The sequence below is a fragment of the Merops nubicus genome, unplaced genomic scaffold, assembly GCF_000691845.1.
Source record: "Merops nubicus isolate BGI_N331 unplaced genomic scaffold, ASM69184v1 scaffold16674, whole genome shotgun sequence".
Classification (NCBI taxonomy): Eukaryota; Metazoa; Chordata; class Aves; order Coraciiformes; family Meropidae; genus Merops; species Merops nubicus.
Genome location: NW_008606391.1, coordinates 27,324 through 52,030, shown reverse-complemented (window position 1 = coordinate 52,030; position 24,707 = coordinate 27,324). Strand labels below are relative to the sequence as shown.

At 48.1% G+C, this 24,707-nt stretch overlaps 1 protein-coding gene across 1 annotated transcript in view; it reads right to left on the bottom strand.

The window, feature by feature from the left end:
- Positions 1–1,224: 1,224 nt before the first annotated feature.
- CLUAP1 (clusterin associated protein 1) overlaps positions 1,225–24,707 on the bottom strand; it is a gene marked incomplete at its 5' end in the record, with an annotated part of 50,548 nt that continues 27,065 nt past the window's right edge. Inside the window, 4 exons of the mRNA XM_008939636.1 lie at positions 1,225–1,365; positions 3,811–3,866; positions 11,253–11,356; positions 20,719–20,795. Coding sequence (XP_008937884.1) covers positions 1,225–1,365; positions 3,811–3,866; positions 11,253–11,356; positions 20,719–20,795 — 378 coding nt within the window. The remainder of the gene's footprint in view (positions 1,366–3,810; positions 3,867–11,252; positions 11,357–20,718; positions 20,796–24,707) is intronic.

Sequence of the window (24,707 nt, the reverse complement as noted above, 5' to 3'; positions counted from 1 at the left end):
CACTCCCATGTGGTGCTGGGGTGGCTGCCAAGAGCACTGCTCTTCAAGCCTGGTACCAGAAGCCATGATGCCACCATGGCCACCTTAAGGGCCACCTGGCTGGGCTGCCAGGCTAGGTGCAGCCCTGCCTGAAGGAGCCCTGCTTCTGCACACACAGAAGGGTTCATCAGTCAGCTTTCCACCCACGACTCCTCAAAACCTGCCTTGTATTTCCCTGTAAACCTTCGTCCCAGCTTGAGGTGACACCTCAAGCTCAGAGCTCTGCTGGTGGGGAAGTGCCCTGGGTGTGACAGTTCCACCCCTGGGGCCAGAGATGCAGCAATAAAAATGCTCTTGGCTTTTTCAAGGAACTCACACGTATTCTTCCCTCCAGCACAGTAATGCAGGGGGTGGACCTGCCTCTAGACTTCAGATGGGATGGAAGCAAGGTACTTGTCCTGCTCTTTCCTTTTTTAACCTCAGCCAGCAGCCCAGGCTCTTGTCTGTGCTGATGGACACCACCAAAAGGAACTCTTCTCATCAAGCACTGATTTCTGCTCTCCTGAAGTCAAATCATGATGCTCAAGCAGAGCTAAAAGAAAAGAGGTCACACACTAGACAAACTCCAGCCTTTGTGTTCCCCAAAACACACTCCTGCTGGTGGCACCCTGCTGCACAGAAGCCCAGCTCTTGGCCCACCTGAGTCCCTAAAGCTCAGTCCACCCCAGAGGCAGTGGTACCATCAATGGGGTAATTTCACGTGGCTTCAGCCCAGCCCAGTGAAGTCTGAGAACAATTCCCAGCCAGGCAGCTGAAGTTCTAAGCACTGAAGGTGCTGTGTGAGGACCCCTGCACTAGTTTCCCACACCAGATTCAAAATCAATTTAAGTGTCTTCCCAGAGCAGCTTTTCATCCCATTTCATGCAGCCAAACCAGATCTGTTTGGACATAAAACACAGAGAAATTGAGGCCAGTTTTTGGCCCTGCAGTGCACGAGGGCCAGTCCCAATTACAGAAACAACTCCCCTCCACATTCCTGTGATTCTCACCCTGGATAAACTCCTCCTCCTTTCAGAGGCACAGGACAGGGAATCCAAGTTTAATTTTCAGGTTTAATGAACATTATTTACCCACTCCTGAATTGCTGCTGCCAAGTGCTTTTCAAACAGCAGGATATCACCTCCTGGCCTGCAGGCTCTCCAAAGTTTGTGCTTCCAGACACCTCCTGGTCCTGCTGCTGAAGGGTCAGAAGTCATTATCACTTTCCTCTAGTGGCTCTGGCTTCCTTGCTCGGTGACTGGATTTGCTTGGGGAGATTTCCATGCTGTCATCCTCTATATCATCCTCCTCCTCATCATCTTCATCCAGGTCGATCTCACTATCCTCCTGGAGGAAAACAAAGAGAATTCATGGCCAGCTCAGTTCTTGGCTGGCGAGGCACCTTTGCCAGCTCAGAAGGATGGCACCACTGGCTGGCACCAAGTTCCTTCCCCTCCTGCACCCTGTGCCATCACCCCCCGGGGGCTATGGGGAAGGTGGCTCCTCTGGCCTGCTGTGGAGCCAGATTTGGGCTTGCTCTGGCCTTCCAAAAAGCAAAGCCCAGAGCTCAGGTGCCTCGTGGAGCTGACAGCCCCCAGGGCTCTCCCCAGCAGCTCCCCTCTTTGCCAGGCTGTGGCTGCTCCATTCCCTTCATTGCCAACTCCCCCCTCGCTTCACGGGGCTGACAAAAATCAACTCCCTGACTCCTGCTGACTCTGTGGTGTTCAAAGCCCTGCAGGGTGTTCAGCTTTCAAGTGATACCTGCTGTGAGAGGAAAGAATTGAGGAGCAGTGGAGGAGGAAGGACTGCAGGGGAGAGACCCACCTGTGCCTTGGGGATGGCCTGGCGTGTGCGTGGCCGTGCTGGGGCAGATCTCCCCTTGGAGAACCAGAGTGGAGAGAGCAGCCAAGGCAGAGCAGGGAGAGAAAAAAAACCAAACAGTACAAGAACAGAACAGAAAATAACCAGAATGGCAGCAGGGGAAAAGGCAGCAAAGGCAGCTACAGCTCAGGCACCACGTGCTACAGCAGCAAGTGGGAGAGGGTGGGCATGCAGCTCGTGGGAAGGCTGAAGCTTGCTCTCAACTCCATAACCCTTTGAGGGGTTCAAACTGGCCTCACTGGTTTCCTTCCCTGATCTCAAGACACATAAATGTCTGTAAGAGTCCCTGAGCAACCCTCCCAGCCCTGGTGCCTGCTGAGATGCTGTACTGAGAGGGCAGAGCCACGGGACAGCAGAGTGGCTGCTGTTGAGGACAACAGGAGGCTGGAGACCTTGGCTTTCCACTCCTGGCTGTGCTGGGGCCAAGAGGGAGACCTGGGAGAAAGTTGAGAAGCCCAAAGGGAAGAGAAACTGCAGAGGATGACTACCCAAAGAGGCAGCACTGTGACCAAGGTCACAGCTTCTCCACCTACAGCAGTGTTGCTCCTGACCCTACCCAGACAGGGCTCTGAATGCCAGTGGCTTAAATCACTCCCCAGAAGGCCACAAACAGCCTGAACCACGTCTGGTCTGGCAGCACAAAGAGCAGAGCATGGTCTGCAAGCTCCCTTCACCAGAGAGGTGAGGATGGGCAGAGCCAAGGGCAGCTCATCCCTCAGCAGCACAGTGCTCCAGGTCTCTGCAGGGAACACTTCAGAGCAGTGGTGGCACCTCTCTCCTGGCCCTGCCTGCAGAAAGGGTCTGCCCAGAGCTCTGTGTGGCTGGCTCTGCAGTGTCAGCTCTGGTCTGTGGTGGAGAACATCTCCATCCCTTCTCCCATCTCCTCCCCTCCCATTTTCCACCTTCTCCTGGGGAGCCTGGAGCAGTGCTGGCTCCAGCAGCCTCAGCTTCCTGAGCTGAGCCAGAGCTCTGCTGCTGCCCAGGGCCTGCTGTCTGCTCTGGGCTCTGGGGAGGAGATGTCTGACCAGCAGGTTTGCTTCAGAAAGACTTCATCTCCATGATGTGGTGTGAGGGACACGGGGAAGTGGTGCCCTGGCAGTGCTGGGGGAACAGTTGGACTCCATGACCTTAAAGGGCTCTTCCCACCCAAACAATTCTGTGATTCTACATCTTCCTAGCACAGTTTTGGCCCCTAGCAACTGGCACTCTCCAAAGCAGCCCTGCAGCATCAGCTGGGGGCCAGGCCAGGCCTCCTGCTCCTGGCTGGGAGCTTGGATGCCAGCACTTTTTTGAGATGGTGGGGAAGAGCTTCCTGTATGGGTGCAAAGCCTATCCCAGCAGCTGACTTCAGCTTTCTAGTACTGATGTTGCTACTAACAAGTAGCAAGGCTGCCCACACATCACAGAATCATGGACTGGTTTGGGTGGGAAGGGACCTTTCAAGGCCACCCAGTCCAACCCCTGCAGGGAGCAGGGACATCCCCAACTAGAGCAGGGTGCTCAGAGCTCCATCCAACCTCCCCTGGGATGGTTCTGAAGGACTGAAGGACTGATACTTTTAGGACAAGCCACTGGGAGGGCTCCAAGGAGTGTGTGTTTAGAGCCATGCTGGGGATTTCCATCCACGTGTCCATCTCCTGCTGCACTGCACTGATCCCTCCTTCCCAGTCATCTGCCCCAGCAGCTCAGCAAAACACCCCTGCAGCCCAGGGTGGTGCACAGAGACCCCACGAGCAAAAGGAAAAGGGCAAAATGTGGCTATGCAGATGAGAGCTGGAGGAGAAGAGGGGAAAAGCAGGCCTGGGGTAGGAAGATCCAGCAGGTCAAAAGGTGTTTCTCTAGCTGAGGAGGGGGCTGTGATTCTAAAGCAGTGTCAGAGAAGCTCTAGAGGCACGTGGGTTGGTTACTTACATCTTCCTCTGTGTCTCCACCTTGCATTGTTCCCATGACCCGGGCACCAGCTCTCCCTGCAGGGGAAAGAGAATCACCACAAAGCCCACTCATGGTTAATGCTGAGGGAGAAGGAAAGAGCAAGTTCTGGGCTCATCTTTTAGAGGATCAGTCAAAGGGCAGTTGGAGGATGAGCTCCCAGTGCATGGAAGGTCCCCTCCCTTGTTAAGCCTCAGCAGCCAGGAGGAGGAAGAAGAGGGTAAGGCTGAGAGGAACTCCCTCCAGGATGGTGTGTCCAGAGGCACCTTGTGCTGCCACAACAGTTCTGACAAGACAAGAGGCAATGGGCACAGGAAGAAACAGGAAATTCTACCTGAACACAAGACACCACTGGGTTTTTTCCTGTGAGGGTGGTCAGGCACTGGAGCAAGGCTGCCAAGAGAAGATGTGGAGCCTCCATCCACAGAGACATTCAAAGCCCAGCTCTGCAGCCACCACGAGTCACTCTGGGCCAGGCAGATGCCATCAAAGAGCCCTGCTGCTCACCCCCTGGCCTCACTGCTCTCCTCTACACCCAAAATGGATTTGTCCAACCTAGACAGAAGCTCTTTTAGTTTTTTAAAACAAAGGAACTTTAAAAGGTATCCTGTCAAACCCCTCCCAAAGTCCAAAAGAAGACAGGTCCCTTTTGCAGACTGATTTGGGTTAGTTGTAGCAAAAAGTTGTTCTCTTGACCGAGAAGTCACCCCTTGCTGCACCAAGGGGGATCATTTAAAGGATCTTCTGTCTTCAAATAAGCCACAGTGTCCTCTGACTGGCTGCTGCTAACACAGGCAGTGGAGATGGAATTAGAGGACTCCCAGACAGAGGACCCCTCGTTAAGCTTTAGTGATGTTTGCTCTGGTATGTGCTGGACTAAACTGTGTAAATCCAGAGGTGATTACAACTGGCATCATTAGGTGAGCAGAGAAGAACATTTTTGCCCCTCCAGATGGTTCTCAATGTTGCTACATAAAAGGCTCAGCATAAAGTGTCAGGTAGGACATTGTTACCTCAAAGGAGAAAGCAGCAGAGAGCTCCTAAAATCTGCTGAGAGGACAAAGCTGAGAGAGCTCCTGAACATCAGAGAGAACCAGGGTGTCACAAAAGGAGAGCTGATGAAGTAAGACAGCTCAAAAATGCCAAGGGAAGAGCTTAGAGAAGGCTAACAGGAGGTCTGCAGGGTGCTGCTCTTCCATCAGTGGAAAGAGCAAAGACATCCTATGGGCTCTACCTGCTTACACCTGGAGAAAAGATGAGCCTCAGGTCCTGCCCAGAGCCTGATCCCCACACAGGCTGGAGCCAGGAGCACCTCTCTGGGCTAGGGTGGTGGGTTCCTCCAGGAGACACCCCGGGGTGCAGGGGGGCTGAGCAGAGAGGAGGTGGGATTTCCACGACAAAGCTGGGAGCTGGATTTTAACTTTCAGTGGCACCCCCCAGGTTTCCACTGGGAAAGTTGTGGGGCAGGAGCAGCAGATGCCTGTGGTGCCATGTGGCTGGGGGGGCAGGAGCCAGAGGAGCTGTCTGCACGGGGGCACTGCTCCCTGGAAATCTCCTGGTTCCACCCACAGAATCACAGAATCATTAAGCTTGGAAAAGGCCTCAAGATCATCATGTCCAACCATCACCCAACACTCCCATGAGCACTAAACCATGGCCCCAAGTGCCACGTCCACATGTTTTTTGAACCCCTCCAGGGCTGGGGACTCCAGCACCTCCCTGGGCAGCCTGGGCCAATCCCTCACCACTCTGCCAGGAGAGAAATTCTTCCTAAGACTCAAGTGAAACCTCCCCTTGCCTCTTGTCCTGTCACTGGTTACCTGGGAGAAGAGCCCAACCCCCACCTCACTCCAGCCTCCTGCAGGGAGTTGTAGAGAGCCAGAAGTTCTCCCCTCAGCCTCCTCTTCTCCAGGCTCAGCACCCCCAGGTCCCTCAGCCACTCCTCACAAGCCATGTTCCCCAGACCCCTCCCCAGCTTCATTGCCCTTCTCTGGACCCTCTCCAGCTCCTCAATGTCCTTCTTAAATGTCCTTCTTAAAGCAGTGCTGGGTGAATGGTTTGACTTGCTGATCTTCAAAGTCTTTTCCAACCAAAATGATTCTACGATTCTCTGACTCAGAACAAACCATTTTCTTCTGTTTTTCCCTGACACAAACTCCACGTCCTCAGCCTGCAGCAGTGGGGACACTGACCCCAGTTTTTCAAGGGTTTCTGAACAGACTGATTGAGGGAATGACCCGGGGGCAGTCAGGAGGAGACCCCATCCTGCACAGAGCTGCGTGTCAGGAAGAGGCAGCTGCCCCTGCAGATGAGGCTGAGGGATGAGGGATGGGATCACAGAGCATTTGAATGCTGCCTAGCCAACTGCAGTGCCCTTCAGCACCTTCTCATCAACTCATTTCCACAGCAGAGCAGAATGCAGCATTTGGAGAAAACCTCTGGGTTTGTTACCATGTATTTGTTAAGTGCACTTGTGTTTCTTGATCCTGAAGATGTCATTTCCTTCAGGAACCACAGAGAAGGGAAGAAATAGTCCACTTATTTAACACATGTCTTTAAAACCCAGGCAGGTGAGAGTCTCAGGAGCTCCATGGGAATAAGATACCCAACAAGGAGCAGGCAGCTGGTGCCCATCCTGACTGAATCCCTCCACTGGGCATATCGATGGCACACCCGTGGCTCCTCCACACCAGAGGAGGTCAGAGGGAAGGAAAACCTTCTGGAAATTCAGCAACAAAAATCTGAACTCCAGTGGCCTCAAGGAAGAATCTCCACAAGTGGAGTCTGACCGTTTCCCCTGAGAACAGGACTTTGCTCCTTTTCAGCTTGCATGCTGTGTGGAGGGGTTTGGAGACAGGACTGTAAGCTCACCTGAGAAGATTTCCTGCACTGTGTCACAGCCCCATCCTCCTTTGTGGTCTTTGTTCTTGTGCAGGTTTTCACAGGCAAAGACTTTGGCCCTTCAGTAGGGAGTACACTCCACTCAGCACCTGCCTGCCAGCACATCCTCACCCCACTGGTCCTCTGAAGGTGAGAGGCTCCAAGAAAGCCACTCACTTGCTGGTTGACCTTGATCTGATTGTTTGCTGCAAAATATTCTGGTTTATAAAGCTCTATTCTTAGAATAAAGAGTAAATGGGGCTGAAGTTACTGTCTTGGTAGTGAGATGGTCACTGTGGTCCTAACAGGACAAAGATGTCCCTCAACAGCAACATTCCAGAAGGAAACCTGAGAGCTAAAGCACTTGGATAATGGGTTTACAGGAGCTGAAAGATCCTGGGAGTGTGGAGCAGAGGGTGGTTTGCTATAGGCAGGCACAGTCCCACCCCTCTGGGGTCATTTCTGCTTCATTCAGCAGCATCTCCACTGCCTCCCTTGCTCCAAGCAGTGTTGGGCAGGCAGCCAGTGCTGTCACTGGGCAGAGGAGAGCTCCTGAATTTGCTCAGGATGCCAAAATGGATTTCAGAGCTCTGCTCTGAAGGAGACTGGAAAGGTGGATCTGCACATGTCAACACAGCATTGCTTCAAAAGCTGACATGTGGTGAAAAATCAAGTTCAAGGAAGATGGGACAAGTTCTTAGGGGATAAAAAGAAAACAACCCCCCCAAAAATACCAAGCAATGAGGATTGTGGAAATGACATCCAGCTCAGGAAATTCTCATGGGAGCTGAAGCAGTTTGAGAGTGGGAGGGAACTTGAGGGAAGTTCCTACACTCTTCCCCAGGCATTTGCCTTCAGCCAGTGCTGGAGAGAGAAGACCAGGCTAGATGGACCTCGTGCCTGACCTGGCATGGTGGCCTCTACATTCTGCATTCCCCATCCTGCTGCCCCCTCCAGCTGCATGTGAACAACCACCCTGCTGCAAACAACTGGTCTATGGCCTGCTGCAGGGCAGAGGTTTCTCTGCTCTGCAGATGGTTAAGACCCTCCACAGGGGGAGAAGTTATTTTTTTGTCCTCAGGGAAGTCCAGGCATTATTTATTGCCAGATAGAATAAAAGTGGATGTGAATTTTTATGGGCATTGACAATGTGCAAATGAAAAGTTACAGGCAATAAATCAATGTAAGAGCCAAAGGAAATGATTAGTGGCACATGGATTTATTATCATAAGCCCCACCAAGGAGGGGACTGACCTGTAACTGTGATATTGTGGATCACAAACCAGGCCTTCCAAAGCTGGGTTTGCTGTCTGGTTGCAGCAGGAGCACTGAACTCAAAGGAGATAAAAGCTCCACAGTGTTTTACAGGTTCCTCCTTAATCTGCTGCTCTTTGTATGTGGTGAGTAAGGGTTTGATTTGCTCTCTGTGTCACAGGAGCTGCCAGCCTGTCCTGTCTCCCCCACCTCAGACTCTTTTCTGCTCCACAGGAGACTAAATCCTGTGCCTTCAAGTCTTTTAATTGGCTAAAAGAATAAAACCAGGAGGACAAACTGATGAAAGGATGATGTGTTGGGTTTTTTTTCTCAATTTTATCAAGTGGCCTAATGTTGTGGTTTGAGGCTTGGAATGGGGGTGTGACCTTCCAGCAATTGGGAGGACCCCGGGTGGGGGTGAACCATTGTATTCCCTCCCCTTCCCACACACACTCTGATAAGAGGCAGGGAGTGGGTTCTAATTTCACTCCTGCCTTGGAGCTCGGAGAGGGAGGTTGTCCTTTCACTCCGTGGGACCCTGGAACCATTTCTGAGGGTTTTGTATATTTTATTTTTTGTATTTTCCCCTAATCTTTGTATATATTATTTTCCTTACCTCCCTTTTTCGTTTTCTGTTCCTTGTTGAACAATATACTTCATTTTTTTTTCCCAAAGTGTCTCTCTCTCTCTCTCTCAGGGGGGGGAGAGGTGAATTCATAGTTCTGTCCCATGTGGGTCCTTCCCTGAACCCCTTTTTACACAGAACCAGGACACCTAATAAGAGAGATTCTCTCTCCCTGAGAATCTTGCCTGTGTAATGGCAAAGCATGCTGGAATACTTGCCCACCTATCAGAAACAGAGGGAGGAAGTCTTCTCTTACAATGCTAATAAGCTGGAAATTAGAGATGTAAAATGGAATCACAGCAACTACAGGGACTGACCACAGTGGAACATTTCTCCTTCGTGGGAGAGGAAATGTGGTTCAGAAGCACCATCACATAAGAGGACACAAAGCTTCAAAAGAAAGTGATTTAAAGGTCTTAAATGGGGCCAAGGAAAAAAAAAAGCAGTAATTGATATAATCAAGTATATTTGAAAGACAAACTACCTGTGTTGAAGAATGTGTACAGATTCTTGGTGTGTTTAGTGACAAGTGGGCAGCAAATGTTCAGCCCCATTTTCTAAAGAAGCTGATGGACCTGACATTAATCTCAGGTCTTGACAAGTCTCCAGCACTTTAGCTGGGGAGGGGTCATGCAGTCAAACATCAAATCTCACTGTCAGCAAGGGACCTGGACCACACAGATGGAGAGGTGAAGATTTGGGCCTGTTCTTAAAGCTGCTTGGCATGTAAGTGTGCACTCTGGATGAGGCTGGAGCTCCTGAAGGAAAGCTTTGCCCTGGCTGGTGCCTTGATCCAGCCTAAACTTTTGCTCCTGTGTTCTGGACAGGTTAAGAGTGGACAGATCTGAGTGAGCTGAGCTCTAACACCAGCAGGAGAGAGAATTTAAAGCTGCGTTTTCCTAAAGAAAAAGTGTAGATGCTTTAAACCAAGGACATTTAGTCCATTGTTAATCTCCCAGCTAGTTACTCTAGTTACAGCTAGGACAGGGTGACTTGCCCAAGGTGATGATGAGTAGCCCCAGCAAAGCAGAAGAATGAGCCAACAATGAGTCTCACAATGTTTGAATCCATCTCTGCCAGTAGAGATTGCACTGGAGCACTGCAGGGCTGAAGTGTTGTGAGTCAGAGTGGGGGAACACAACCCAACTCCTGGAGGACCTGTAGGAAAGGCACCTCCAGAGCCATCATCTCCCATACCTGGAGCTGCTGCAGTAGTTCTCAGCACATGAGGGGCAAAAAGAGGACAGAGAGCTAAGGGAGGCTTCCAACTTCCACAGAGATAAGGGGGGGTAAAGATTGGGATGGAGACTGTGTGGGCAGCAAAGGGCATGCTCAGAATGTGCAGAAGTCAGAGGACAATTACCTGCCAGGAGTAGTTTACTAAACACTAGGAAGAGAGTTTCAAAAGCACAGAGAGCAATCTAAACAGCACAGCAGAGGAAACATCTCAGGGATTTGGACTGACAAGCTGATGCTCAGTCTCCAATGAGTGTAATTCATGGCAACAAAGCTCTTCTTAGAATAAACTCTACTTCCAACAAAATCTACAACCTCTATAATAAAGCTTTTAGCTCCTAAAACTGGTATGAAAGTTGACTCTGGCTGCATCCAGGACACACATGGTTAGGTGAGGATGCCCTCGGAGATGAAGCATCACAGACACTTACACAGCCAGTTCCAAAGCTCTAAAAACTGTGTATAAACCTTTCCCTGAGAGACAGCAAAGTAAAAATCCTTAGCCAATATCAGTGTTCCTAGCACGTATCAAGAATTTTCAAGTTTAGGGGCAAACAGAGTAACTGAGGATAAAAATACTTGAATTATATAGGTTTGAGAACTCAGCTCCTTACTCTGGTCTCAGTCAGAGGGGAAAGCAGAATTCAACTCAGAAAACCCACCAATTTGCAGTTTATCTAAGAACAGGTCACAGCAGTAGTGGCACATGAAATGACCCACTCAATTTAGTCTCTAAATTTACTCTCTAAATTTAAACTCTCTAAATTAAACTCTCTAAATTTCCTAAATTTTTGCTGATGGTCAGAATCACTCATGGCCAACAAGAACGCCAAGGGGAACTAACTTGATCTCCTCTTTTCATTTTGTTTGACTGTAAACTAAGCAAAATGTTTCTTTTCCCACCCAAATGAAACACAGACACATCCTCCCCAGACAGTAACTTCTCTGACTTGCTTCTGACCAGGGCTCTCCTCCACATAAGCAGTGGCAGAAACCAGATGTCCTTCTCTGAAAGAAAGAAATTGGGTGAGTTGCACCCGTGTCTGTGTCACTGCAGGGGAATTGTGGACTTGCTGTAGGTCTCCTTTAGAGGAAGACCCCACTAGAACAAGTGTCAACAGCTAAAGGGAAATACATACTCTGCAATGAGAAATGCTTTGACTTTTCTAAGGCTTTTGCACTTCAGAATCTACAAGGCAATACCAAGGAAGGATTTTCCTCCCATGGAACTTCATTTTCTAATTAACTAAATCCTTAATTTTCTCCCCCAAAGCACTATGTGTTCTCCAAGAGACCCCATCCTCTCACAGCTCACAAGAACTGAGCAGTGCCAACGTCCTTGACTGAGAACAGGGTCTTACATTTAAGATTACTCAAATAATTCCAGCATATCCTTCTGAATAAGGGCATCTAAGGGAAGTTAAGATACCTTGGAGCAGTGTTTCTGTGGCGGTGTGTTGCTTCATGACCTGTCTCTCTTCCACTTCACTACCAGGTTCTTCATCCTCTCGGATCTCTACGTCGGACTCGTCACTATCTGGTTAAAAGCAAAACAGTTGATAAATACCACTCAGTGCAGCCCACAGCTCAGAACAGGAGCTTCTTCCTTCATCTGAGTCCTAGATTAATTAAAAACACAGTTGCAGACACAGTATTGGCCCTACAGATGAGCACATGGAAACAGCCCATGTCCAGATCCTGCAGGACACCCTTCTATGGAAGAGCCAAAGAAGCACACAATGGACACCAGTGTCTTGGGACAATCCTCAGGTTCACAGAAACAGAATCATGGACTGGTTTGGGTGGGAAAGGAGCTTTCAAGGTCATCCAGTCCAACCCCCTGCAGGCAGCAGGGACATCCCCAACTAGAGCAGGGTGCTCAGAGCCCCGGCCAACCTCCCCTGGGATGGTTCCAGGGATGGGGCAGCGACCACCTCTCTGGGCAGCCTGGGCCAGGGGCTCACCACCCCCAACATCAAGCATTTCTTCCTTCTCTCGAGTCTGAATCTTACTCTTTTAGTTTAAACCATCCCCCCTTGTCCTGTGCCAACAGCCCCTGCTCCAAAGTCCCCCCCCAGGTTTCTGGCAGGCCCCTGGCAGCCCCCAGCAGGTCTCCCCAGCTGGAGCCTTCTCCTCTGTGGCTGCCCCAGCCCAACTCTCTCCTGCTGGGCTCCCAGCAGAGGGGTTCCAGACCTCAGATCGTTTTTGTGGCCTCCTCTGGACTTGCTTCAACAGGTTCATGGAGGTTCCAACAGGTTCTTTTTGGCTGTACTCCAAAGGTGCTGTTCTAACCACACTCCCTGGGCATGAAGCACAGGGACGGTCAGAAGCTGCTACTTCAGCAACTGATTTAAAGATAAAAAAAAACCTTTCAAAAGCATTTGGAAAGCAGGGGTTTATTAATGCATCTCTTGAGCCTTCTACCTTGGTAAAATTCCATCCCTGAGCCAGATCCTCAGCTCCTATCACCCTGTGGATGCTGCTGGTGGCTCTGCCTGCAGGAGCTGATGGAACCAGCCACGCCCTGACAAACCCAACAGGACCCCACGTGAGGCCAGCACCCACTGCAGCAACAATAGCTGTTCATTATTTAGAGAAAATAGGCAATTCTTTCCCAGGTACATTTAATTACACACATGTCTGAGCTGAAAATGGAAATCCCTTCTTTAATTACAATTAGTAATGAGCTGACACATCTTTGCAATATTTAATTAACGGAAAATATACAAATATTAGACTTTTTTTCCCTAATCTTTTTCATGGCAATATTAAATTAATGACAAAATATAACAGCAAGGGATATATTTGATACCCTGGTAAGATGACAGAGCTCCAGCAACGTTAGCTGCAATTTCTATTACTGTTGCATGTTGTTCTCTGCCCAGGGAAGGAATCCCTCACTGCTGTTGACCCAAACACTGTTTCTGTTCCCCTGGCATTCAGAAAGTTTTTGTTCAGCCCTCACCCAGGCAAATTCCTTGGGAAGAGCCACGTGGAGCCTAAATAAGGGATTCAGGTTCATGCTCTGTTCAAGAATGAGACTCTCTCATCTACTGCTGCAACTAAAATGCTCTCATTCTTATTTTGTGGGTTTTTTTTCCTCTTGCCTTTTTCTTTTGAGCTCCTTTTGTGAGAACAGACTCTCAGCTATAACATGTAAAATGTATTTCTTATCATTCCTTTGTCCCAAGGGAAGACAGGAATGAGTCTGCTACCTGCCTTCTGCTGTCCACAGCCCTGTTCTTCCCTGGCTACCCAGGCTGATGGCTTCAAGCTCTCCTGAGCCATGTGGACCCTCCCAGCTCCCTGCAGTGGCCTCCTGGCCACTCCAGACCCATTTCTGCAGGCACAAAGGAAGCTCATTTCATCACATAATTCCCCACAGTACCTTTCTGTTGGAAAATGGAACTTGAAGGAAGATCCTACAGTGAATAAGTGACGTGCAGGAGGAGTGATGCCTACTGTGGAGAGAGGGTCAGTGGCTGGAGGGCTCCAAGCTGCTGCTTTATGGAAGGAAATGGTTTGAATGCAGCTTATTTCCCTCTCACTCAGCCCTCCCTTTTCTTCTTTCCCTCAGGTCCTCTGCTATTCTCATTCCCCTCCTCCTCACACCATCTCTTTTATCCCTCTCCACCAGTAACTCAGATGTTGTAACTCTTGCCTGTGGGGGATGAAGTGGCAGTTTTCTGCTGCCAGCCCACACGTGGATGCCACAGAATCTTGCTGGCAAGCCCCAGAAAAGTGTGTCTTGACCCCAGCTCCACCTCTCATCTTTCAAAGCACACTTGAAAAGCCAAGTCAGCAGCAACTGACACCTTTAAAATCCTGGATTGCTTTTTAATACAAATGAAGAGAAGATTCATCAGGTGAATTATCAGTGTATGAGCCCAGCACTCTTCCTTTTGGGTTGTGACTTCAAAATAAACCTTATTCTTTCAATCTACCCTACGACTCATCCTACCCAGAGCACTCCAGCATTCCACCATCCTCCATCCCTCACTGGACATAAAGTGTGGCCAGTTTTAAACAAAATATTCTTGATATTCCTAAAAAGGTTCTGATTCATTTAACAACATAGAGAAAAAACCCTACTTGTTGCCCTGGGAGAAGTCCCAACCACATCTGCCCAACACTGCACAGCAGAAATGACAGTGCATCAGTTCTGGGGTGACAAGGAACATTCTTTCTGAAGAAAAATCTCTTTTTTCCTAGGATCAGCACACAGCAGTGAAGATCACAAAGGAAACTACCACAAATTCCCACGTACAAGTACACAGAGTCCAGAACATGTTCTAATGTAGCTGGCTTATGAGATTTGCATGGGTTTATGTGAAGATTAGTTGACTTTTCACAATAAGCTGCTGTTCAGCAGCCCACGTGCCCCAATTCAGGCCAATGCTAGCAGCTGACTGGAGCTTAAGGCTGGTGTTTTACCAGGCTCCTTATTTTTACAATGAAAAGGTAACCACAGAACAAGTCTCTAAACTGTGTTGGGCTCATTTCCCCACTGCTGTGATTTTCTGCACGGAGAATATTGGAAAAATTCCAGCCTACCTGAAAGAGAATGGACTGGGAATTTTAAACTCCACTTGCCTCACATGGCAACATTTCCATTTCATAAAGATCAACTGAATGAGTAGCATTTAAACCAGCACAGCCACAAAAAGGATATTGTGGTTACAGCTGAAAAACTGCTCTCAGAAGTCTTGTTTGTTCCAAAGCACAACCTCCAGAAAAAGCCAGGGCAGGTACCTGGACCAATAATATTATCTTTAAATTATTTAATTGGAGGTAATTTGCAATGCTTGAAGGAAAACCAGCATGATTGAATAACTGGTTTCATTACAGATTTGTTAGTTTGCATAAATGTTAAAGTAAACATAGCCAACTGCAAAATAAGAAGGTTCTGCAGTGAAGAGAATGAGCACAAGGGACATTGTTTATTACATGCTTTAGAGTTAGATAGAAGTGGAGTTTAGCATGTTTGATTTCATAATAAAAAAAAATCACTGCTTTTAAAACCAATGCACTGGCTGCACAGCAATGACTGGATTCAGCAGGATGCTGATTTGGGTGAAAAATCCTCATGAGAAAAATCAGCTGGTTAACTGAGAGCCAGCTTGATCCAAGAGAAAATCTATTTATTAAATAGTGTGAATTTTTAGAATAGGGGAAAAAAAAAAAAGGAGGGGGGGGGTTGGATTGGGATTTTGGATGTGATCCAAGGGAATTTGCCACTTGGTTCTACCCAATTCATGCCCTTGTCTCCCCAAACTCAAAAAAAACTCCACACCTAGATATTCTCAGCTCTGCATTATGAACAGAAATGCTTTGAGATATAAATTTCAGTAGGGAACATCCTTTGTCCTCAGCACAAACCTGAGATCTTTCATCTGATCTCAAAGAAAAAGTCATCCTGGTATCAAGAGCTCCTGACCAAGGTCCAGAGGCTCGTGGCTCTGCCTTCAGCACAAAGCTTGGCTGTTCAGATCTGCAGGCACTAAAACCAGGCAAGGACATCCCAACAAACCCCAACCAGCTGGCTGCAGAGTGCTGCAGCATCCAAACTCCCATTTCTCCCAGTAAGGATGATTAACCACTGCCCAGGGAAGCAATAGGTCTCTGTCACTTGAAATAATTAAAAAGATCTCTCGATGATAAGCTCCATTTAAATGGGGATTTGGAGCCTTGGCACAGCAATAAGCAGCTAAGTTATTTTTTGGCCCATTTTATAGAGAGGTCATATTTGCTGACCATAACTATTTCTAATGATCTTAAAAGCCAAGAATCCATCAAAGTACTATTAAATTCCAACATGAATTTGCAATTATTTAACAAGCAAAACACAAGACTCTTTGTGGACAAGTTCCAAGCCTCTGTTACAAGAAGATGGATGGTCTGAGGATCCTGCTGGTGACAGTGCTGAGCATTAGCAATATTTTCCAGGCATCTCATCCTTGTGGGAATTACCCAGAGACTCCCTGCTACACTTCAAATGCTCCAGTGGTTGCAATGGAGCTGCTTGGTTTTGCTGTCAGGTTTTAAAGCATCAGTTCTGGAGGAGAACAGGTACAAGAGATCCAGTGCAGAACCAGACTGCACCAGCATCGTGTGATTTGCTCTCCAAAGCCCAACATCTGTGCTGGGTTTAATTGAGCAGGATGACAGAGCTCAGCACATTTTACTTGGCTGTCAGAAAAGAGAGAGCTTGGCAGACAGAGCTGGCCAAGGAAACCCTTTCAGGTTGTGTGTTGAGCAGAACTGAAGCTCTCCAGGAGCATCAGTTAATCCTCTTGCTGAGCACTCCTGCAGCAGGGGAGGTTTCTGGGTGCTGTGTGATGGGGATGTTTATTCCTTCTGCAGCATCCAGGAGCATGCAGGGTGGTGCCACACACCAGGCAGTGCTCCAGGCCATGAGAAATGGGGGGTTTGCAGCAAATGCCTTTTGGAAACTGAAATGGAATCCCAGGCACAGCGTTACCCAAAGGAAATAACAGGAAATGGTTTGAAAGATTCAAAGGGTTTGTTTTCATACTGTCAAAACAAAATGTTTTCTTCTTTTTTTAACTATCATTTAGATAGTTCACTTTTAAACTGACAAAGCTTAAAAAGAAAGTGAGAAAACACACATGAAAAAGCGTGGAAAAAGATGAGAGAAAAGATCTGTACACGTAATCAGGTGCTCAGACTGAAAAAAACCACATATTTCGGTCTAGAAACATCTCCACTTGTTCCTTTTTGCTCAGCACATCTGTGTTTTCAACCTTGGATGAACCTGAAAAGTCACCTTGAACCTCTGCTGGGGTCAGTGACCTGTGTAACCCTCTCGTCCCCCATCAAACCATTCTCAGAGCAACTCTGCACAGCTCTACACCTGACAGGAGTTTTATCAACAACCTTCATCCCAGCAGCACCTCATATAAAGTTTTAAGAGTCACTGTGCCATGAGCCACAAGGAAACCAAGGCTCGAGTTCCAATCAATTGGCATTTTTGCCTTTGCACCAGCTTTGGATGTGGCACAAGGGCAGCAGGTGCTGTGAAACCCACCACGTTCTCTATTTGTTTCTCTAAAAGCATTTTATGTGAAATAAAGATGGCAAAAATAACAGCAATTTACTCACTGCCCATCACAAAAGACATTTCTGTACTGCTGCAAACACTTAATTGCACATATTTTCATCATGCAAATAATATTCAAAGCCTGATCTGTATCCAGAGTTCAACATCTTTACATAATTTCAGTTTCTCGTGTCACTTGGCATTAGCTTTTGGTTTTTATTAGGGCAGTGGTTCTGTGGAGAGGCTCTGTCAGAAAGAAAAGATCATTTGCAGCATGTGCTAGCAAAAGAAAAAAAAAAGAACCAAGCTGTTTCTGACTCACACCAAACACTTCTGCAAATTTGATGTGAGTACCATGATTTAGCCACAAGATTTCTATATTAATATAAAAAGCATTGCACAATTCAACCCCCACGCCACAGCTCTGTGGGACAGGAGACAGGGTTTAGGTTCCTCTGGTGGTAGGAGAGCTGTGCAGAATTCCACTCCTGCTGCAGAGAAATGAACTGTTCATTTACAACAAGCCTTCTTACCAAATTAGCAGGAGATAAGGTCACAGGATGCAGACAATAAGGGAGCTGCATTGATTACAGAGGCAGGCAAAGGGAAGAGGGCTTGCAGGGGCACAAGGCTGCTGACTTTTATCAGCTAATGGTAACAGATTTATCACCACAGTCCTGTGCTATTTATTAGAAGAGCCTCATTAAGTGTTTTGCAGCTCTCAGGGGCAAAGTGTAATGGAAGGTGGAGAACCTTCCCTTCTCCTTGCAGGAGGTGCTGGCCCTGGGCTACCCCTCAGCGTAGGGAAGAGATGAACCTGCTCAGAGGAATCACACTGCACCACCCCAGACCTTCCAGATCCAGCCAGAGGGTCTCAGGATACTGGGAGACACCAGGTTAGCCTGGCCACCTTCTGCTGAGCTGAGCTGAGAGGGGCAGAAGCTGATCCCTCTGTCTCCAGCCTCCATTCCATGAGCAACACCAAGTCAAGCAGGGTTTACTTCATCTTTCCTGCAAGCAGCCACAATGGAGTTGTTGGGTTGGAGGCCCAGGCAACAAAATCCAACATTTTTTGACAAAGTGACAGTGACAGAAATCTTAGGATAAAGGCACTCCCCTGTTTCTGGTGGGGAAGAAAAGCCCTTCTTCAATCTTGTGATTCCTTCTCATGAACAGGGCACGTCCTGCCTCAGGAGGGGGATGTAGGATGCAGAACCTCCAGAGGAAGGCTGAAGAAGGTTTAAGTGCTCACAGCAGCAGCACTTTACACCATTTCCCCCTAGCACACAGTGCTCCAGCACTCCCTGATGCAATCTCAAAGCATTAGACCAAGGGCTGTAGGGCTCCTGGGAATCCTCCAGGGCAGAACCTCCAGCCCTCCTCTTGCTGCTGGGAATTGCACTGTTCACCTTTGGGCAGGCAAAGCTGCTCAGTGATGCTGCACCACTTCTGCTGCTGCTTTGTTTGCTCTTGTGCAAAAAAAAAAAACCCTTATTTTAATTCTGCCTAAGATCCTAGGGTTAACAGAATCATTCTGTAAGCACATCCCTAAGAGGGCACTGTGCCATTTAAGACACCAACCTCTGCAATCTCTAACCAAAGCAAAGCTCTTGGGATGCAGTTGCACTTTATTTAAGTAATAATGAGAGGAGAAGAGTGGGGTCTGGTCAGAGGGGAAGGCACAGCCTGGTACCTGAGTGTTCTGTGTTAGCTAAGCATGGCCTCAGGGGGCTTTAAAACATTCAATAAATGAAGTGCCCAGCAGGCAGGAAGGAAGCCTGAGTGGGGAAACAAAGAAGGGCAAGGAAGCTGGGGAAGGGTCTAGAGCCCAAGTGTGGGGAGGAGCAGCTGAGGGAGCTGGGGGTGCTGAGCCTGGAGCAAAGGAGGCTCAGGGGAGACCTTCTGGCTCTGCACAGCTCCTGACAGGAGCCTGGAGCCAGGGGGGGGTCGGGCTCTGCTCCCAGGGAACAAGGGACAGGACAAGAGGAAACAGCCTCAAGCTGCCCCAGGGGAGGTTTCAGTTGCCCCTGAGGAACAATTTCTTGCCCTGGAGGGTTGCCCAGGGCTGTGCCAGGCTGCCCAGGGCAGTGGTGGAGTCCCCACCCCTGGAGGGGTTTCCAAGCCCTGGAGATGTGGTGTGAGGGACATGGGTTAGCAGTTCCCAGGCAGTGCTGGGTTAATGGTTGGACTTGATGATTTGGAAGCTCTTTTCCACCCTAAATGATTCTATGAAACAGTCTGAGAGCCAAATTTTTGCCTCAGTTCCACCTCTGCAACTCTGCAGGCTGTGGGCAGGTAAAGGCAGACTGGAGCTGACAATGCTGACTTCATTTTCCAGGGTTATGGGACAGTCAAGAAATGAGCCAGCACCAAACAACAAGATCCTGGTGCTCTTAACCCTAGAATAAATACTAATTATGCCAATTAAGTGCTTGAATAAAGATGTATCCTGGTAGTATTTTTAGATCATTAAAAGTCCTAATCATATGTTAGGTGGCAGTTCAATCCCTCACTAAAAGACAAAGTTCATGTTGTTTCAGAGGTGCAAAATGACTGAACAGTTTTCCACAGAGGAGGAGAAAACAGATCAGCAAATTTTCACGTTAGACTTCATGCTGCTAATTAGTGATGATTGATGTTCCTCTGCTCTTGAACTTATTTGCCCTGGAAACTGTCAGATGGCAGGACGTGGGTTTTTTCACTCAAGTAAATCCTTGAAACAGTTCCACATTCTGGTGATTTGTGTTACAAGTCCTATGTTTCAGCTAAAACTTCTTCACTTTTTATTGCATTGACATAAGAAGATGAGATCAAAGATGGGCAGAAATGAGTGAACTCCCTCCTTCATGAGCTTGCTCTGAAAAATCTCTGCCAGCAAACAAACCTTGAAGCCCAACTTTGATGTCCTTACTCCATTTCAGCTTTCATGGACTCTCCCTCTGATCCTGAGAGTTAACATCCCTTCTATTTCCTCCCACTACCATATAAAAATGCACATATTGCACCATTAAATTCACAGAGGTAATTAATGAGTAAGTTCTTGCTGATGCTTGGCTCAAAAGGAGCAAAGTCTGGTTTGTTAGCTTTCCACAAAATCTCCAGAGGTTTTCATGCCCTTCTGAACCCCAGCTAGAATTCTAATTAATTCAGAGTAAGTTTAAAAAAGAAAAGGAAAAAAAACCAACACAGGAATTTTAATTGCATTTGCATTTTGCAGGTACACTAAAATCAAGCAAAAAGCAAGGAAGCAAATGTGGATCCTGCTCTGAAGATCAGGGATATTAGAGAGGATTTCAAGCTGAGGGTTTTCATCTGTGAAAGTTATGATGTGATGGACACATCCCAAAGACCAGCTAACCAAACTCCAGGCCATGAGGTGTGGCAGGCTAACTGCACTGGACTTTGAAAATAGTAAAAAGAAGTCCAAAATCATCCCTGGAACCATTCCAGGTCAGGTTGGATGTGGCTCTGAGCTACCTGCTTCAGTTGCAGATGTCCCTGCTCAGTGCAGGGGGTTGGACTAGATGAGCTTTAAAGGCCCTTTCCCACCCAAACTAGCCCATGAATCTATGAAAATCTGCTCAGTGTGGTTAGTAGGTGACTGGGCTCATCCCTCAGCACTTCAGGTAGAAGTGACAAGGCAGAGGAGCACTTCAGAGGTCAGGTTCCTTATTTCACTCTTGTCCTGTTGAAGTTTTCATGCCACTTCTAACGCAGCCTGTTGACTCTGTCACCTACCCCACGTCCCCTCAGCTTCAGGTTTTAAGTGGATGCTCACCCCTCAAGCAGCCAGTGCTTCATTTCTCTGCTAAAAGAGGCAGGGAAGAAATGCCACTTACTTCCATTGTAAAGCAGGTGCTGCTCCTCCTCCTTCAGCCTGTTCTGCATGAGCCGGAGCATGTTTGCTGCCTCCTGGAAGGGGTGAAAACAGCCTCATTAGGAAAGCTGCCACACTGCCCAGGCAAGTTGTTAATTGGATGCTCCCCAAACAACAGTTAAGGGCATTTGCAGGGAGAATGAGAACAGAAGATTTCAGCTTTGAAGAAATTTTAGGAAAAAAAAAGGTCTTAATTGAAACATGGGAGCTCTTTATTTGCTTTGCCCACGAGGGGCAGGATATGGAGGATATACCCAGGTAAAACAGTGTGCTGAAAATCAGCCCTGTGTTCCCACTGGCTGAAACCTCACTTAGCACATGGAAAATGAGTTAATTTGTCTTCATCCCCCAGAAAATGACTGCTGATACAGAATAGGAGGGGCTTCCTCCAGAAAGCTGCCTCTGGTAGTCTCAACCAATACCCCACTCAGCACCAAAAGCATTCTGTGAAATGGCTGCAGCTTCCCAGTACCCAAACCAGAATAAATTAACACATTTTGAGGCTTGCAAACAGAACAGGAGGAAAAAAAACCCTCTCAATAAGCTGGAGGAGTACAGCCACGTACTAAAACATAGTATTCCATGGAGAAAGAGTGCACACAGTGGCTTGTCCATTCTCTTTTTCAAATCTAGGAGGTTGTTAGATCAAGATATGCTGAGAAACACCATTGTAACTGGAAAATGGTGGGTAGAACCATTGCTGTCCTAAGAGAAGTGAACCACAAGTCTCAACCCATTCAAAGGCAGGCCAAGGAAAACAGAAAACGTTCCAGAAAGGCCCAGGAGGATTTCTACAACCCAAATCTTGCACAGTCAACTGAGCAAGGAATGTGAGAGCCCAGAAGGGGAGACACAAGCTGCTGGTGGCACAGCAGTGGCAGCTGAGACAGGAACTGAGGAGAGTCATTTCCATCTCCTGGGATGTGTCCCCTTGCCAGACATCACAGGCCAGGGAGCCCACAGGGACTATTTCACTGCTGAACACCACAGAGCAAATGTAGGAGGGTTTTTTTTGCAGAGTACTAGTGCTAAAATCTACCCAAGATAGTAGGAGACTGCATTTTAGGAACTAAGGTTCCCTCTCCCCATAGCAGCATAAGGCAGGAAAATAGAGTTTTAATGACATCTAGTTTAAATTTGAGTGGTGTTAATGGTGAACAGAAAACTAAACATGACAGAGTAAGGCATAAAATCAGATTCAGAGAGAACCTACAATACTAAACAGGTAGCAAACAACTGATGGAAGGATTTAGCCACAAATTTTGCTAATTTTAGTCTCTTCAGTTCCAGTCAAGCGAGACAAGTAGATGGAAAAACTAATTAACTGGAGTGAAATAAGATTTTTTTTAGCCTTTGATTTTCCTATGCAAAATATGCTTGTAATTAAAAACACCAGTTGCCTTGATATGGTCAAAGCTGAACATCTACAGTGCATGAAGAAAGGAAATGTGAACTCAGCTGAACAGCCACAGGACAGAGGGAAGAGAGGAGATTCATAGCATCATTTTAGCTGGAGAAGACATTTAAGATCATCATCTCCAATCATTAACCTAAAAATGCCAAGCCCAACCCTAACCCATGTCCCCCACACCACATCTCCATGGCTTGGAAACCCCTCCAGGGGTGGGGACTCCACCACTGCCCTGGGCAGCCTGGCACAGCCCTGGGCAACCCTCCAGGGCAAGAAATGGTTCCTCAGGGCCAACCTCAACCTCCCCTAGGGCAACTTTGGCCTGGTTCCTCTTGTCCTGTTGCTTGTTCCTTCTAAGCAGCAGCAAAGCACCCAGTGCCACCCATGGAAAGTGCTGGAAAGAGAGGCCTGGGGACAGCCTGGCAAGATGAATCACGACTTGGCATAAACATCTAGATCTTGGGAGCTGAAATTCATGCTGAAAAGGTCACAGAGAAGATGTTTACAGGTGGGAAGGGATATAAGTCACCTGTACCTGCTGAGAAACCCAGCTCAGTGCCTCTCCCAAGGTCACAGGGAACAAATTCTGCTCCCAAAACCTGCTTTGGACAAGGATGCAAATTACGTGCCATAAAAACTCTCCAGTCCTAACAGAGCCAAGGGCTCCACGGGTGCTGGGAAGGCTGCTAATGATGGCTTGGGGCTGTAGAAACAACACTGCAAAGCTGAAGCAGGCAGGGGAGCTTCCTGGGAAGGAGAGCAGAAAGGTCACGATGCAAATTCCCCCTGAGTGAGACACAGCAGCAAGAACCCACGGAAACCTCTGGGGGGATGGATGTCTATTCTGCAGGGAGAAGCTAATTCCAGCTGCACAAACAAGGAAGGGAAAGACACAAGCCTCTTTTTCTACTTGTTTCATGGATTCAGGAAACTAAAATTGCTTTTCTTTATTAATTCCTTCTATCAGGAACAAATGACAGGGAGTGGGACCGAAGGTTAAAGGGGAGATGTGAGGATGCTGAGGGCAGTGGGGCTGTGGGAAGTGGGCCAATAAAAGCTCCCTGCCCCCTCTTGATCTGTGCTGTGGACCATGATACAAGTGAGCTCTGCAGAGCAGCAGCACCTCTGCAGACTGCCTGCCAGCCTGCACAGCCCAGTCCCACTGAGAGGAAGGGTGGCCACTGCCATCACTAGTGTTCTCCCCCCCCTCAGGGTTAGCAGAGCCTTTTGAAAGGCTGATGGAAGTCAAAATCAGTGTGGACACGAGGCAAAGCTTTCAGAAGTTTCTAGCTCCCAGTGTTTCCTCCAGACTCCACAGCACGTGCCCATTCCAAGACCTCTCTCTGCAAAAGTGGCTCCTAGAATTTCCTGACTGAGCCTCACAGTTGCTGTCATCTCTCCCCTGCCTCTTCCTCCCCATCAGTCATAAGATTTAAAGATGATTAATGATTCAAACAAGTCTTGCCCCTGCCCCAGCAATCATTTACAATGCAGCCCTCTCCTTGTTATGCTTTTGGGACAACTGGAGAGGGGGATCAACCAGCCCCCCCCTGGCTGCTCCAGCCTGCACAGTGCATACAGCAAGGAACATCTAGAAGGAGGAAAAAAGGACATGTCCCAAATGCCATTTGGGGACAAATCTATAAATCCATGGGTTTTTAAAACCTTTCCAAAATGTTCACAGACCAGTGAGGTGATGGGTACAGGCACAATCGTTGCCTAATGTAATTTCAGGCATGCTTAACGTGCTGGCAAGTCAAACTCAGTCAAATAAGCAGCCACCCTGCCCTGCACCCTGGGCCACTGGCTCCTTCAGCAGCCCCCCCGTGGCTCCATCAGGTGAGCTGTGCTCCCAGACTACCCCCTGCTAAAGCTTTTGGAGAGTTGCAGCAAAAGAAACTGTCTTAAAAGGGCAGCATCCAAGCAGCTGGACCCAGGACAGCACCAGTTCAGTGCTGTTCCTAGTCCTTAACAAGTGAGATCTTCCAAGGAGGAGGCAGAAGCTGTGGGAGATCATATATCTAAACCAAAATGAATCACATAATTTCTTGAATTGACTTATTCAGAAGAATCTGCAGAGAAATCTTAGATCTGTTAAATTAGTGAATGACAACAGCTTCATCTGTTTCAGATTTTGGGTTTAAAAACATGGAAAACCTTTAAAGAGCTGAGTCAGGGGCAGCTTCACCTCTCTCCCCCTGCTGTTATGATGACTGCAATCATCAGGCAGCATTTTTTGGCCTGACCAGCTTCCACCCTCTCTGCAGTCACCACTCCCCTCACTTCACATCATCTGAACCAAAGTGGTTTGGATCAGCTCAGTGAAAACAAGACTGCACTAGTTAGAGAGGTCTTTCCAGGGAGGAATGACCCCCTGCCCCAGGACAGGTGAGGGGTGACCTGCTGCAAAGCAGCTCTGCTGAGAAGGACCTGGAAGTCCTGATAGACAAGATCACCATGAGCCAGGAATGGGCCCTCTTGAAGCAGCCACTGGCCTCCTGGGGTGCATTCAGAAGTGTGGCCAGCAGGGCACAGG